Source organism: Bufo gargarizans, chromosome 5 (genome assembly GCF_014858855.1).
Source record: "Bufo gargarizans isolate SCDJY-AF-19 chromosome 5, ASM1485885v1, whole genome shotgun sequence".
Taxonomy (NCBI): domain Eukaryota; kingdom Metazoa; phylum Chordata; class Amphibia; order Anura; family Bufonidae; genus Bufo; species Bufo gargarizans.
Window position 1 is genome coordinate 259,205,399 of NC_058084.1, and position 17,237 is coordinate 259,222,635.

General features: G+C 41.1%; 1 protein-coding gene across 1 annotated transcript; it reads right to left on the reverse strand.

The window, feature by feature from the left end:
- Positions 1 to 1,170: 1,170 nt before the first annotated feature.
- On the reverse strand, positions 1,171 to 15,303 carry LOC122939605. Its single transcript, XM_044295714.1, has 4 exons — positions 14,923 to 15,303; positions 12,791 to 12,983; positions 11,587 to 11,859; positions 1,171 to 1,307 (listed from the first exon to the last, which is right to left on the reverse strand). Exons 1-4 carry the CDS (start codon positions 14,968 to 14,970, stop codon positions 1,219 to 1,221), a joined length of 603 nt encoding a protein of 200 aa, XP_044151649.1. The 5' UTR covers positions 14,971 to 15,303; the 3' UTR covers positions 1,171 to 1,218.
- Between the last annotated feature and the right edge of the window lie 1,934 nt (positions 15,304 to 17,237).

The following is a 17,237-nucleotide window of genomic DNA, read 5'->3' on the forward strand; positions in this document are numbered from 1 at the left end:
TTTTTTGATCTAGATAGTTTATTTTATTAGGACAACATTGTATATGTAAGCGATGAATACGCATGCTGTACTTGGGGGTTCAATCTGTTTTTTTATACTTTTATAATCGGTCTTCCACATCCCCATCTGTTAAAAAATTTTGTCTGCTGAAATATAATAACTTGACACTCTCTAGTACTGCTTAGTTATGCCAAACTTTGTGTAGTAATTAGAATACTACTTTAACTTACCTACTGCATGCTGATCTTGGCCTGATACTTCAGAATTCTGTGTAGTCATTATACTCCACCATTAGCATTGACTTCTTCTATTGTCCTGATCATTGAGAGTTATGTGTAGGCCGTATAATTCACTGTTAATATCTAGCTACTGTGGATTCTGCTGCTGTCTGTTCTGATCATGGCGAGTTAGCATTCAGCCTTTTGAGAATACACATTACCCACTGCAGCATGTCCTGCTGAGTTAGGATGAGATTATACTCGACCGTTAATATCTACCAGCTGCAGATGCTGTCTGTCATGATCATACAGAGTTATGTCAAGCTAGTTGTTTGTCCTTTGTATCTATGTGAAGTCCTTATACAACACCATCAGCTGTCCTGATAAAGTTGATTTTTCAATTTACAAATCAACCTACAATGTTAACTTTACCAACGGCTGCTGTCCAGATGAAGCTGACTTGTATGCCTCAGAATATAGCGTTAGCTATAACTGCTGCTGCTGTCCTGATCAAGTTGATTTGTTATGTATATACCTCATAATAAAACACTATAAATACCTGCTGCTGTACATTTAAAGGTGACTTGTAGCCCTTAGAATACTATAGCTCTACCTGCTGCTGCTGCTGTCTTGATCAAGTTGATTTGTTATGTATATGCCTCATAATACAACACTACCTGCTGCTGCTGTCATGAAAAAACTTATTTATGTGTAGGCCTTATACTACACTATTAAGATGTACCTACTGCTGTTGTCTGTCCGAACCCTGCTGACTTTCAACGTGGACTAAAGGCTCCTTTACTGATAAGTCTGCAGTTAAAATTATACAAAAACATAACCTTATAGAAAAAAAAAGTATGGAATCAATATAACTTAAGAAAACTTTTTTAATAACAAAAAAATTAGAATAAAATTAAGGGAACTTTTGCAGTTCTTCCTGCAGGCTTGCGAGCTCCTTCAGGTCCTCCCGATATTGGCATTCAAATTCCTGCAGCATTCTTTAGGATTTTTGAATGAGGGCTCTTAATTGCCTGATTTTCCCATGCCTCTTTTGCATTAGAGCAATTTTAGCAGAAATTTTCTTGATTACTGTTATGAAAACACAAGAGATAAATATATCAATTAACAATAAGTCATTTATTGAATTTTGTGTAGTACGTAGTTGAGTGCAGATAATTTGAGTGTCATTTTTAAAGTATACCATAATAAATGTAGTTATATATTAGATTATTTAGTGACATTTTAGTAGTTTTAAATTAAATTTGTTGTGTTATATAATATTAGTTTATGTAGATTAAAGAGTTATTGTGCATGTCTGTTGTTTGATATTACTGTGGTTTTTGTTGTCCCATTATTATTGTTACTTTTATGATCTTCATCGCCTGCTATATAATTGTAGGGTGCAGTGTTTCATGACTTTCAAAATTGCTCCGTACTATTTTTGTGCCAAATATAAAATATTTGCCCTGGGGACAAAATGGCTCATTAACCGTGGTCTAATAGCTGATCTACTAGTCCAGAGCAGCTAGCCAATTATATAAAATAAGGCCTTTTCAGGTATTTGTCAAACACCTGCTGTCTAGATCTCTCCTATTGGACGTATTTTAAAGACATAAGCATTGCTGCTACGTAGCTGAAGGGGGGGGGGGGGTAAGTAGGTGTCATGTGGAGGTGACAAATGCTAAAAAAGACTGTACGACAGCACCTGTTGCCTTAGAGGTGAAGCAGGGGACACCAGTGTTTTGTTCCCCTGCAAGCGCTGATATTGGCTGTTACACCTCTACAGCCAATTAAATAAATTAACATATGTGGTGGTGTTCAGGTGAATTATATGCTAAAAGTGGAACTAAATGTGGGTTGCATTTAGTCCTAATTCATAAATGGTTAAGGAGGTCAGATCGAGATGTATCTGCCTTCTAGATTATCCGGGATATAGTTGTCACTCTGGAGGAATAATCTTAAAACATAACATTTAATGTCTTTGCTATTTAAAAATCCTTGATACTATGTGCGAAAAAGAAAATTAAATATAATGAGATGAACACGGTATAGGACCATTAATGGCTAAGGCCCATGGTCATCTCAGTATATTGATAATAAATTGAAGTGCGCGGCGGCACTGAGAGGGTAACCAGTGTGTCCTACCGGTACCCAGGGAAGGTTGTCGGCTGCTTCAGCACACGATATTCCGGTAGTCGTTCTTCCTGTATGGATGGTCGGATGAATCAATAGGGAGATAGCAACCGGCTGACAGTCTAACACATGTGTGTAGGGTCCCTAGGGAAATCCTATGGCTGTCTAACCAATACCCTAAAAACTAGATGTGTGGTAGCGACCTGACCACAGGGCACTCGTCCTTGAAAGGACGACCCTGTCTGGAACCTTTCCCTGACTCTAATAACTATATGTCCCTAAATATGCATGAGCATTGTCCCTACACGCATGTTTCACTGCCAGGACATTAGGCAGTTCATCAGGGGAGATGATATAATAGTAAAGCAGGTCAATCCCAGATAAAGTGGTAAAACCTGATGACCAGAAATGACACAGTCAGTCAAAGTGGTCAGTAGGTGCACGAGGATGATCGGCTCCTATGTGGGCTACCCCATAGATAGGGGGTTAGGAATAATGCAGTAAACCGATGTGTGTAGCTGCATATGGGACGCCAACTAACCTGGCGTTCACTCCTTATTTAAATAGCCCAGTTCCCGCTGCTGATGACGTCAGTAACAGACGTCAGGTGGCGCAGCGCTCGCCCGCACGTAAGCGTCGCGCATGCGCACAACACAGAGTTGAAACGAGGCTTGGGGCGCAGGACAAGTGCCTGATGCGAAATGCACTTCTGCGCATGCGCGAACTCGCATCAGATATCGCGAGATCGCGGAAGCTAATGCCAACAACGAGAGAAGTTGGAGGCGACTCAGGTATTTGATGCTTCACAGTCTGCATATGATGTACCTACGATCGGACAATCATAGGTACAACTAAGCATATTAACCACTACAGGACCGCCGTACGCAGGATTGCGTCCTGCCGGCGGCCCTGCTCTTCTGGGTGGACGCATATACGCGTCCTCCCGCGAGAGCCGAGATTTCCTGTGAACGCGCGCACACAGGCGCGCGCGCTCACAGGAACGGAAGGTAAGCGAGTGGATCTCCAGCCTGCCAGCGGCGATCGCTCGCTGGCAGGCTGGAGATCCGAATTTTTTAACCCCTAACAGGTATATTAGACGCTGTTTTCATAACAGCGTCTAATATACCTCCTACCTGGTCCTCTGGTGGTCCCTTTTGTTAGGATCGACCACCAGAGGACTCAGGTAGGTCAGTACAGTCCCACCAAACACCACACTACACTACACTACACCCCCCCCCCACCCCCCCGTCACTTATTAACCCCTTATAAACCCCTGATCACCCCATATAAACTCCCTGATCACCCCCCTGTCATTGATCACCGCCCTGTCATTGATCACCCCCCTGTCAGGCTCCGTTCAGACGTCCGCATGATTTTTACGGATCCGATCCATGTATCCATGGATCCGTAAAAATCATGCGGACGTCTGAATGGAGCCTTACAGGGGGGTGATCAATGACAGGCGGGTGATCACCCATATACACTCCCTGATCACCCCCTGTCATTGATCACCCCCCCCCTGTCATTGATCACCCCCCTGTAAGGCTCCATTCAGACGTCCGCATGATTTTTACGGATCCGATCCATGTATCCATGGATCCGTAAAAATCATGCGGACGTCTGAATGGAGCCTTACAGGGGGGTGATCAATGACAGGCGGGTGATCACCCATATACACTCCCTGATCACCCCCTGTCATTGATCACCCCCCTGTAAGGCTCCATTCAGACGTCCGCATGATTTTTACGGATCCGATCCATGGATCCGTAAAAATCATGCGGACGTCTGAATGGAGCCTTACAGGGGGGTGATCAATGACAGGTGGGTGATCACCCATATACACTCCCTGATCACCCCCTGTCATTGATCACCCCCCTGTCATTGATCACCCCCCTGTCATTGATCACCCCCCTGTCAGGCTCCATTCAGACGTCCGCATGATTTTTACGGATCCGATCCATGTATCCATGGATCCGTAAAAATCATGCGGACGTCTGAATGGAGCCTTACAGGGGGGGTGATCAGTGACAGGGGGGTGATCACCCTGATTACCTTGATCACCCCCTGTCATTGATAACCCCTCCTGTAAGGCTCCATTCAGACGTCCGCATGCGTTCTGTGGATCCGATCCATGTATCCATGGATCCGTAAAAAATCATGCGGATGTCTGAATGGAGCCTTACAGGGGGGGGTGATCAGTGACAGGGGGGTGATCACCCTGATCACCCCCTGTCATTGATAACCCCCCTGTAAGGCTCCATTCAGACGTCCGCATGCGTTTTGTGGATCCGATCCATGTATCCATGGATCCGTAAAAAATCATGCGGACGTCTGAATGGAGCCTTACAGGGGGGGTGATCAGTGACAGGGGGGTGATCACCCTGATTACCCTGATCACCCCCTGTCATTGATAACCCCCCTGTAAGGCTCCATTCAGACGTCCGCATGCGTTCTGTGGATCCGATCCATGTATCCATGGATCCGTAAAAAATCATGCGGATGTCTGAATGGAGCCTTACAGGGGGGGTGATCAATGACAGGGGGGTGATCAGGGAGTCTATATGGGTGATCACCCCCCTGTCATTGATCACCCCCCTGTCATTGATCACTCCCCCCCCTGGTAAGGCTCCATTCAGCCATTTTTTTGGGCACAAGTTAGCGGACATTTTTTGTTTGTTTTTGTTTTTTCTTACAAAGTCTCATATTCCACTAACTTGTGCCAAAAAATAAAATCTCACATGGACGCACCATACCCCTCACGGAATCCAAATGCGTAAACATTTTTAGACATTTATATTCCAGACTTCTTCTCACGCTTTAGGGCCCCTAAAAAGCCAGGGCAGTATAAATACCCCACATGTGACCCCATTTCGGAAAGAAGACACCCCAAGGTATTCCGTGAGGGGCATATTGAGTCCATGAAAGATTGAAATTTTTGTCCTAAGTTAGCGGAAAGTGAGACTTTGTGAGAAAAAAATCAAAAAAAATCAATATCCGCTAACTTATGCAAAAAAATAAAAAATTCTAGGAACTCGCCATGCCCCTCATTGAATACCTTGGGGTGTCTTCTTTCCAAAGTGGGGTCACATGTGGGGTATTTATACTGCCCTGGCTTTTTAGGGGCCCGAAAGTGTGAGAAGAAGTCTGGGATCCAAATGTCTAAAAATGCCCTCCTAAAAGGAATTTGGGCCCCTTTGCGCATCTAGGCTGCAAAAAAGTGTCACACATGTGGTATCGCCGTACTCAGGAGAAGTTGGGGAATGTGTTTTGGGGTGTCATTTTACATATACCCATGCTGGGTGAGAAAAATATCTTGGTCAAATGCCAACTTTGTATAAAAAAATGGGAAAAGTTGTCTTTTGCCAAGATATTTCTCTCACCCGGCATGGGTATATGTAAAATGACCCCCCAAAACACATTCCCCAACTTCTCCTGAGTACGGCGATACCAGATGTGTCACACTTTTTTGCAGCCAAGGTGGGCAAAGGGGCACCTTTCGGATTTCGCAGGCCATTTTTTACACATTTTGATTTCAAGGTACTTCTTACACATTTGGGCCCCTAAATTGCCAGGGCAGTATAACTACGCCACAAGTGACCCCATTTTGGAAAGAAGACACTCCAAGGTATTCCGTGGGGGGCACGGCGAGTTCCTAGAATTTTTTATTTTTTGTCACAATTTAGCGGAAAATGATGATTTTTCTTTTTTTTTCTTTTTCCTTACAAAGTCTCATATTCCACTAACTTGCGACAAAAAATAAAAAATTCTAGGAACTCGCCATGCCCCTCACGGAATACCTTGGGGTGTCTTCTTTCCAAAATGGGGTCACTTGTGGGGTAGTTATACTGCCCTGGCAATTTAGGGGCCCAAATGTGTGAGAAGAACTTTGCAATCAAAATGTGTAAAAAATGCCCTGCAAAATCCGAAAGGTGCACTTTGGAATATGTGCCCCTTTGCCCACCTTGGCAGCAAAAAAGTGTGACACATCTGGTATCGCCGTACTCAGGAGAAGTTGGGCAATGTGTTTTGGGGTGTCATTTTACATATACCCATGCTGGGTGAGAAAAATATCTTGGTCAAATGCCAACTTTGTATAAAAAAATGGGAAAAGTTGTCTTTTGCCAAGATATTTCTCTCACCCAGCATGGGTATATGTAAAATGACAGCCCAAAACACATTCCCCAACTTCTCCTGAGTACGGCGATACCAGATGTGTGACACTTTTTTAATGCCAAGGTGGGCAAAGGGGCACATATTCCAAAGTGCACCTTTCGGATTTCACCGGTCATTTTTTACACATTTTGATTGCAAAGTTCTTCTCACACATTTGGGCCCCTAAATTGCCAGGGCAGTATAACTACGCCACAAGTGACCCCATTTTGGAAAGAAGACACCCCAAGGTATTCCGTGAGGGGCATGGCGAGTTCCTAGAATTTTTTATTTTTTGACGCAAGTTAGTGGAATATGAGACTTTGTAAGGAAAAAAGAGAAAAAAAAAAAATCATCATTTTCCGCTAACTTGTGACAAAAAATAAAAAATTCGAGGAACTCGCCATGCCCCTCACGGAATACCTTAGGGTGTCTTCTTTCCAAAATGGGGTCACTTGTGGCGTAGTTATACTGCCCTGGCAATTTAGGGGCCCAAATGTGTGAGAAGTACCTTGCAATCAAAATGTGTAAAAAATGCCCTGCAAAATCCGAAAGGTGCACTTTGGAATATGTGCCCCTTTGCCCACCTTGGCAGCAAAAAAGTGTGACACATCTGGTATCGCCGTACTCAGGAGAAGTTGGGGAATGTGTTTTGGGGTGTCATTTTACATATACCCATGCTGGGTGAGAAAAATATCTTGGTCAAATGCCAACTTTGTATAAAAAAATGGGAAAAGTTGTCTTTTGCCAAGATATTTCTCTCACCCAGCATGGGTATATGTAAAATGACACCCCAAAACACATTCCCCAACTTCTCCTGAGTACGGCGATACCACATGTGTGACACTTTTTTGCTGCCAAGGTGGGCAAAGGGGCGCATATTCCAAAGTGCACCTTTCGGATTTCACCGGTCATTTCTTACACATTTTGATTGCAAAGTTCTTCTCACACATTTGGGCCCCTAAATTGCCAGGGCAGTATAACTACCCCACAAGTGACCCCATTTTGGAAAGAAGACACCCCAAGGTATTCCGTGAGGGGCATGGTGAGTTCCTAGAATTTTTTATTTTTTGTCGCAAGTTAGTGGAATATGAGACTTTGTAAGAAAAAAAAGAAAAAATAAAATCATCATCATTTTCCGCTAACTTGTGACAAAAAATAAAAAGTTCTATGAACTCACTATGCCCATCAGCGAATACCTTAGGGTGTCTACTTTCCGAAATGGGGTCATTTGTGGGGTTTTTCTACTGTTTGGGCATTGTAGAACCTCAGGAAACATGACAGGTGCTCAGAAAATCAGAGCCGTTTCAAAAAGCGGAAATTCACATTTTTGTACCATAGTTTGTAAATGCTATAACTTTTACCCAAACCATTTTTTTTTTTGCCCAAACATTTTTTTTTTATCAAAGACATGTAGAACTATAAATTTAGCGAAAAATTTATATATGGATGTCGTTTTTTTTTGCAAAATTTCACAGCTGAAAGTGAAAAATGTCATTTTTTTGCAAAAAAATCGTTACATTTTGATTAATAACAAAAAAAGTAAAAATTTCAGCAGCAATAAAATACCACCAAATGAAAGCTCCATTAGTGAGAAGAAAAGGAGGTAAAATTCATTTGGGTGGTAAGTTGCATGACCGAGCGATAAACGGTGAAAGGAGTGTAGTGCCGAAGTGTAAAAAGTGGCCTGGTCATGAAGGGGGTTTCACCTAGCGGGGCTGAAGTGGTTAAACCACAATCGGCTCTAATTTATAGATATTTGGGGCTATTCTTCCCATGTGGGATCGGAACAGCTGACGGATAGTAAAAAAAGCACAGTAACTGGTCATAGAAGATGGTCACAGGAGATAAGATAATATCTCATATAGGCTCTTGGTCAATATAAGTAAATGACCTATAACCTGATATTGCAAAATTGTGGTACAATTGATTGTTATCGAATGGGTGTTCAAACTACACACATAAGTTAGAAAGGGGTGTCTCAGGTATTTCTAAGATAACAGAAAGTGGCAAGAATAAGTGGATAATGGCTAGTACATTATAGCTGCTGTCAAAGAGGCGGTGGTAACAGTGGCATAGACCCTCAAAAAATGTCAGTCTACAAAAAACAGCTGTAATTCAACTGTTCATTGAGACCGTTAGGTGTGACAGTTTTTAAGAGAAATATCCACCGTGTCTCACGCTGTAGAAGGATTTTATCCCAATCGCCGCCTCTTTTGGGGGGGCTGACGGTCTCTATGCCCATAACCTTAATGACCTTGGGATTGCCTTGGTGTAGGTCACAGACATGTCGTGCCACTGGAGTATCGCGACGCTTATCAATATCTAGGAGATGCTCACCAATGCGTCTACGCAACTCGCGCTTTGTTTTTCCAATATACTCCATGTGGCAAACACAAGTGATTTTATATATCACCCCAACAGTTCTGCATGAGATGAAGTCTTTAATCTCAAAGTTACGTTTAAGGTTTGTACTGTAAAAAGTTTTTCCTGGGCTGATATTACCACAGGCCACACACCCACTGCATCTGAAACAGCCCACAGGCCGACGTCCAAGCCACATATTGGGCTTTACCGGTGGTGCAAGATGGCTATGCACCAATAAATCTTTGAGACTTTGTCCCTTTCTAAAAGTCACCTGTGGGTGTTCATGCAGGACTTCCCGGACATCTGGGTCCATAAGTAAAATGGGCCAGTGTCGTTTTAAAATCTCTTTTGATTCCTTTGCGGAACCGTCAAAAGTTGTAATAAACCTCACTTTTCTGTCACTTTCTTGTTTAGTCTTTGGGGTAAGTAGTGTCTCTCTTGGGGTATTTTTCGCCCTCTGAAATGCTCCTCTCAGTACCTTATCAGGGTAACCCCTGGCCCTAAATCTTTGCCGGAGGTCTGCTGCCTGTCGTAAGAACTCTTGTTTTACTATCCGTCAGCTGTTCCGATCCCACATGGGAAGAATAGCCCCAAATATCTATAAATTAGAGCCGATTGTGGTTTAATATACTTAGTTGTACCTATGATTGTCCGATCGTAGGTACATCATATGCAGACTGTGAAGCATCAAATACCTGAGTCGCCTCCAACTTCTCTCGTTGTTGGCATTAGCTTCCGCGATCTCGCGATATCTGATGCGAGTTCGCGCATGCGCAGAAGTGCATTTCGCATCAGGCACTTGTCCTGCGCCCCAAGCCTCGTTTCAACTCTGTGTTGTGCGCATGCGCGACGCTTACGTGCGGGCGAGCGCTGCGCCACCTGACATCTGTTACTGACGTCATCAGCAGCGGGAACTGGGCTATTTAAATAAGGAGTGAACGCCAGGTTAGTTGGCGTCCCATATGCAGCTACACACATCGGTTTACTGCATTATTCCTAACCCCCTATCTATGGGGTAGCCCACATAGGAGCCGATCATCCTCGTGCACCTACTGACCACTTTGACTGACTGTGTCATTTCTGGTCATCAGGTTTTACCACTTTATCTGGGATTGACCTGCTTTACTATTATATCATCTCCCCTGATGAACTGCCTAATGTCCTGGCAGTGAAACATGCGTGTAGGGACAATGCTCATGGATATTTAGGGACATATAGTTATTAGAGTCAGGGAAAGGTTCCAGACAGGGTCGTCCTTTCAAGGACGAGTGCCCTGTGGTCAGGTCGCTACCACACATCTAGTTTTTAGGGTATTGGTTAGACAGCCATAGGATTTCCCTAGGGACCCTACACACATGTGTTAGACTGTCAGCCGGTTGCTATCTCCCTATTGATTCATCCGACCATCCATACAGGAAGAACGACTACCGGAATATCGTGTGCTGAAGCAGCCGACAACCTTCCCTGGGTACCGGTAGGACACACTGGTTACCCTCTCAGTGCCGCCGCGCACTTCAATTTATTATCAATATACTGAGATGACCATGGGCCTTAGCCATTAATGGTCCTATACCGTGTTCATCTCATTATATTTAATTTTCTTTTTCGCACATAGTATCAAGGATTTTTAAATAGCAAAGACATTAAATGTTATGTTTTAAGATTATTCCTCCAGGTTGCATTTAGTCCTGTAACCACTTATTTAATAAAAAAAAGTGTGTAAATTCATTATTTTTTTTTGTCAATTTGAATGTTTTTTTCTAGAAGACAATCGTTGGCTCATTATGTAAAATTGCGGATTGATCTAATTGCTTAGCATATTCATTGAGGGGTGTAGTTTGCCTAATTGAATAACTTTGTTTTGTTTTCAACTCTAGGGTCACATAAGGGTGTCTTCTCTTAACATGTGACATAGCTCCCAATTACCATTAATTTAAATCCTTTAGCCTAAAGCCATATTCTGCTCCTTGCAGTCTGAAGCCTGCTGTGCGACCAAAGTTAAGGGTTTTGTGCACAACTGTTTGTAAATATACATATTGTTTGTAATACGTTTAAGATTTTTTTATGATTTAAACACTACAATGTTTTCAAATAAAATAGTTCGTAATTTATAATTTGTTCAAATTATTTTAATTTTTTAAACATTTTAATAGATTACCGTTGGACAATTAAATCGTTAACAGACTTTATAGGATAAATTTGGATTAAATAGAGGGTGTGTGGTTTCTGAAATGGGGTTATTTATTTGTCGCTGACACTATGTAGGCCTCAAAAAGTGACTGCATAACCAAACTGTTATTGAATTATATTTCTGTTAATAAATTATATAAACATGATATATGCATATGGCGATTGTAAATTTATACATTTATTTAATCTCTATTAATCTATATTGTAGCATCAATTGAAATTTTTATTTTGATTATATAATTTTATTTCTAATATTTTTTTTGATTAGTTACTTCTTTAACAAAGATGCCACTAAAATTTTTACTAAATTTTACCACTGTCATGAAGTACAATGTGTAACGATAAGATAGAACTATGCCCGTGAACAGTAAACTCGTTTTAAAGTTATTAGCACAAACATAGATACCGTTTAATATTTAAGAAAAATGTTTAATTAGCGTTAAAGTAGAAATGGGCATGGGGTACTGAGGGTTAATGTTTCTAAATATGTGATGTATACATAATTACAATGATGTGTGCACATATTTACCCTCCTGGTGTGGGGTGGTAACCAACGCCTCATCCTCTTCTTCAGGAGCTGGGGTGGCGATCTCCTCCTTAGCAGGAGCTGGGCCAGATGTTTTTGGCCCTTGAGAGGGTCCGGGCTCGTCTGACACCTCCACAACAATCCCCACATCAGGTGGGTTGGTGGCACCTCGAGGACTGTGGGAGGGGCCCGCCTGCTCATCCTCCTCTGTGGAGACCTCCACTACATCCAAATCTGCCGTGGTTAGACGGCGGCGGACCGTTGGCGCTGGAAGCCCTGAAATAACACAACATTTGGATTTAGGCTCAATTTAAACGTCCGTAATGTCTTTTTCATATCCACCCACACACAAAAAAAAAAAAAGGACACCGGCAATGTGCGTGACGCATTTTGAAGACCGCACGTCAATGTCAATAATATAATATGACTATTCTTGGCCTCAATTGAGGACAATAATACAAAGATTATTAATAAATATCATCAGAAATACAGCAAAAAGTATTTGTTAGAAGGTGTAAATATTATATTTAATGTTCACGTTATAAGATCGGATTGTATTGCGATTGTGTGTGGGGTCTGATCAATCGGACATTGGCCAGCTGGGCTGATATGTACCTGTCTAGGGTACTTATTACAACAATGATGAATATCTAATCAGACATCATAAAAGACAAAGTTATATTTAGTGCAAAAATATATTCATTCTTTTTTTTTTTTTTTTAAGAACTGAAATGTGGACCCAGAAGTGCGGGTCCGCTTTTCTGGAGACGGGACGCACATCGTGCGGCCCCCTTAGAGATGAATGGGTCCTCAAGTCAGTTCAGAAAAATAAATTATGAAATTGAGCACTTGTGAATCGGGTCTTGGCTGTCATTCACGTAGCGGATGTCACGCACGGCATCTGCTCGTGTGAAACAGCCCTAATACAGATTGATGATTGCTGTTTATCTAGATATAAACACACACACACACATATATTTATTATTATGTGTGTGTGTGTGTGTGTGTGTGTGTGTGTGTGCAAAGTACAAAATCAGCCGGTTACATCATACATCACTACCGCACTGTGTGGATATATATATATATATATATATATACACTCACAGCGAGATAGAGATATATGAGGTAAAGGGATGATTTGCTATGTTTCACAACAGGTAAAAATAAGTAATAATTTGTAACGGGTGATAAAAAAAAAAAAAAGTACCTGGGCAGACTCTCTCACTGAGCTCTTTGACCCAGTCCGGGTGTCTCCTTTTCAGGTCTGACCATTTTTTTACAATTTGAATTTTGTCGTGGGTCCGCCCAAATTTTTTTTGTAAGGCCTTGACGACCCCCACGACAATCGCCCTCTTCTCGGCCTGCTTCCGGGTCCGGTCATAACCCTTCTTCAACATGCGCTGCAGGATAAAGATGCAAACATGTATTACAAAATTTAGGAAATACAAGGATTATTAATAAATATCATCCAAAACACAGCAAAAAGTATTTGTTAGAAGGTGGAAATATTATATTTAATGTTCACGTTATAAGATCGGATTGTATTGCGATTGTATGTGGCTGGGGTCTGAGCAATCGGATATTGGCCAGCTGAGCTGATATGTACCTGTCTAGTGAAGCGACGGTACGATATGGGGTGCACCCTGGGTAACGCTAAATGAACCAGCAAATAATGGCAGGAAGACATTTTTATATTTTCTCCAGACCAATAAGACATGGGGCCAGATTTATCATTAGCTCAAGTCAGAATAATGGAGTGAAAAAGTCGCAAGAAAATGAACAAACGCTAAAACAGCGCACAAATTTGCGAGTTTCTCCTGCTCTGCACTATGCTCGCCAGTTTTATGAAAGTGGACGTGTTTTCTTATGTAGATGAATCTCTAGACACATTTACTATTGGAACAATTTAAAAAGTTGCAAAAAAAAAATGCGCTAGTTCACTCCAGTGAGGACCATGCTTATCTTATGAGAGTTTTTAATAGAACATGCAACTTTTTCGTAAGGACGTGCGAATTTTGTAAAGCTGCTTACTGACGGATAAACTGCTACCGTAAAAAGGGATGATCATAAATCTGAATTGGCTAAAGCTGACTTTAGACATTTGTGAAAGTGGAGTGAGCTGTCGGAGTAATGATAAATCTGGCACTATGTGTTTGTGTGTGGTATGCAGTGTGTGGTATGCAGTGTGTGGTATGCAGTGTGTGGCAGGAAAATGTATATGCAATGTGCATGATATTTCTTTGCTGTCCATACATACATACATACATACTTCTTACAAAGTGCTGTGATGTCAAAACAATACTTATTACAACAATGATGATTATCTAATCAGACATGATTAAAAATAAAGTTATATTTAGTGCGCAGATATATGCGCATAATGTTCACATTATAAGATCGGATTGTATTGCGATTGTATGTGGGTGGGGTCTGAGCAATCGGATATTGGCCAGCTAAGCTGATATGTACCTGTCTAGTGAAGCGACGGTACGATATGGGGTGCACCCTGGGTAACGCTAAATGAACCAGCAAATAATGGCAGGAAGAAATTTTTAATTTTTCTCCAGACCAATAAGACATGGGGCCAGATTTATCATTAGCTCAAGTCAGAATAATGGAGTGAAAAAGTCGCAAGAAAATGAGCAAACGCTAAAACTGCGCACAAATTTGCGAGTTTGTCCTGCTCTGCACTATGCTCGCCAGTTTTATGAAAGTGGACGTGTTTTCTTATGTAGATGAATCTCTAGACACATTTACTATTGGAACAATTTAAAAAGTTGCAAAAAAAAATAAAATGCGCTAGTTCACTCCAGTGAGGACCATGCTTATCTTATGAGAGTTTTTAATAGAACATGCAACTTTTTCGTAAGGACGTGCAACTTTTGTAAAGCTGCTTACTGACGGATAAACTGCTACCGTAAAAAGGGATGATCATAAATCTGAATTGGCTAAAACTGACTTTAGACATTTGTGAAAGTGGAGTGAGCTGTCAGAGTAATGATAAATCTGGCACTATGTGTTTGTGTGTGGTATGCACTGTGTGGTATGCAGTGTGTGGCAGGAAAATGTATATGCAATGTGCATGATATTTCTTTGCTGTCCATACATACATACATACTTCTTACAAAGTGCTGTGATGTCAAAACAATACTTATTACAACAATGATGATTATCTAATCAGACATGATTAAAAATAAAGTTATATTTAGTGCGCATATATATGTGCATAACTGCACATGCGCGAATATGTAAACATACTATTGCTTAATAATTACTATACTATACAGATATGGTGCGAACATGCATTCAAAATGTTATGACATGAAGTGTTGTACTTACGGTTAGCAGGAGTTCATCCTCTTCGTCATGGAATCTTGTGCCCACCATTTTCTCTTGTCAGGAGTTGAAGATTCACTCTTAAAATGGAGTTGACGTACTCGCGATAAACCACGCCTATGATGCGCGCGCAGGTGCGCGTGCACAATCTCAACACACTGACTTAGGTGGTGTATGTAGCGAATAAACAAATAGAGAGAATAAGCGATTATATCGAATAGGCAAATTATCTAACAGGCAGCGGTTGGGCGAATATTTGAAAAATGCTATTGATTGACCCTGACGTACTCACGATAAACCACGCCTATAATGCACACGCACGTGCGCGCGAACAATCTCATCACACTTCATATTTTAGGTGGTTATGTAGCGAATAAACGAATATAGCGAATAGGCAAATTATCTAACAGCCAGCTAATAGGCAAATTTTTGAAAAATACTATTAACCCTAGTTAGTTAAAATATACCATCGGAACTGAGTTTTCACTAACGTACGGAAAACCTAGATCCGATGGTATATTTTGACAACACAGTGAAGTGATGCTTGTCGGGTTAGAGTGTTAAATGTATCGCATAATATGTATTATGTGATGCGAAAATTCGAATTATCGCATATGCGAAATAATAACGAATTCGAATATTCACGAATATTTTACGAATATTCTTTCGAATATTCTAGAAATTTCGCGAATTCGAATATGGGACATGCCGCTCAACACTACTTTAAATTATAACTCTAGCACTCTGGTACTGAATATGATATTTGCTTACTTTATATTTTTAGTTATCCAATAAGGGTGTCCCCCTTGCGGCAGGCAAACACCTCTGTTAGGGCAAAACCCCTACTTCTATGATCTTCTGGGGTCCAAATCAGATAAAAGTGTGAGTATACTCGGGAGAGATAAATGACACAGGCTCAAGGTTGCATCAGAATGATCTTTCTCATCTTTATTAGGTGGATACAAAATATTTATACCCTTTTTCTAGAACTCAAGCCAAACACAGATATCGTCATTTTATGTAAGCATCACATGATTACAAAAAAAGTATCTTATCCTTCAGTTATTCTTCCTTGAAAAGTATCTAGAACCAGTTGCACTCCCAGAACATCATGCACACATAGTTCTGAGAACTAATAAGCAATTAACTTTGTTCTCATTTCTCAATTTCACAATTCTCATTTCTGACCTAAAATAAACCAGCAAAGAAAAATGGAATCCAGGATAAGAAATGACGGTGCAATCCCTCACAATTCCCCCATTTTAAGATATTCACTCATTGCAGGCAACAGGTACACATACTTCAGCCGGACATTTCCCTTTTGCTGCTGGTTTCCCAGATTCTACATATACATACCTGCATGAGGGATAATCTCAATGCATTTTAATAATCTCTCCTACTACCGGTTTTGTTACACACTTTACTCAAGCACATTAATACTAGCTTAATCACAATGTAAATAAGTGCAATAATCAACTAGATCTGTTTTATCTCCTGCACTATGCCCACAAGCCAGCCACCAATATTTTTGAACCAATTTGCTGGGTTCAAGAAAGAGAAAGTGTCTGACCACCAAAAATCTTTATCTGCACTATGTTCATCCAACCACTTATCTCTTCAATACCTTCCCTTATCTGGAGGTTACCTTGTGGATCTATATAATGACAGCAGGTTGGTCATATCACTTGACACATTTCTCCTTCCCTGGCAGTGAGATAATCCAGAACTAAAATATGCTGGTTAGTGACAATGATTAACTGAGATTGTACATTGTTAGTTTGATTTACAAGGCCTAACACATCTCATATTTGGTCATCTAGATAATCTGTTGCTACTACTAGCTTATCCCACATCTGCATAATCATTGGGTAAATAAACAGAGTACTAAAGAACTTATTTGTAATACTCATCTCTACTACATAAGGCTTCCCATTTGGGCTGGGTTTGTTTTCTGCAGCTCTTTTATATAATGTATGTTTAGGCACAGCATTTATATTAAGCTTATCATGTGACAGTATAAATGTGGCTGGAGTCAGCCGGACAAGAGTACAGGTTCTGGAAGCTCTAGATGGAATCCACTTATATGCTGTCACTGCACAAGCAAAACATAGATCACCAGGAAGAGTATAATTACAGGTTACATGATAAAGGAGTATATAAGCAACTGCAGTAATGGTTACACTTTCATTCTCTGAACTTCAAATGGATAAAAAGTCTTTACAGTTTATGTTAGCAAGCTCTAACCACGGTACCGGGATCACTAAATAAGGGCTCTTTCACATCTGCGTTCTTTTCTTCCGGCATAGAGTTCCGTCGTC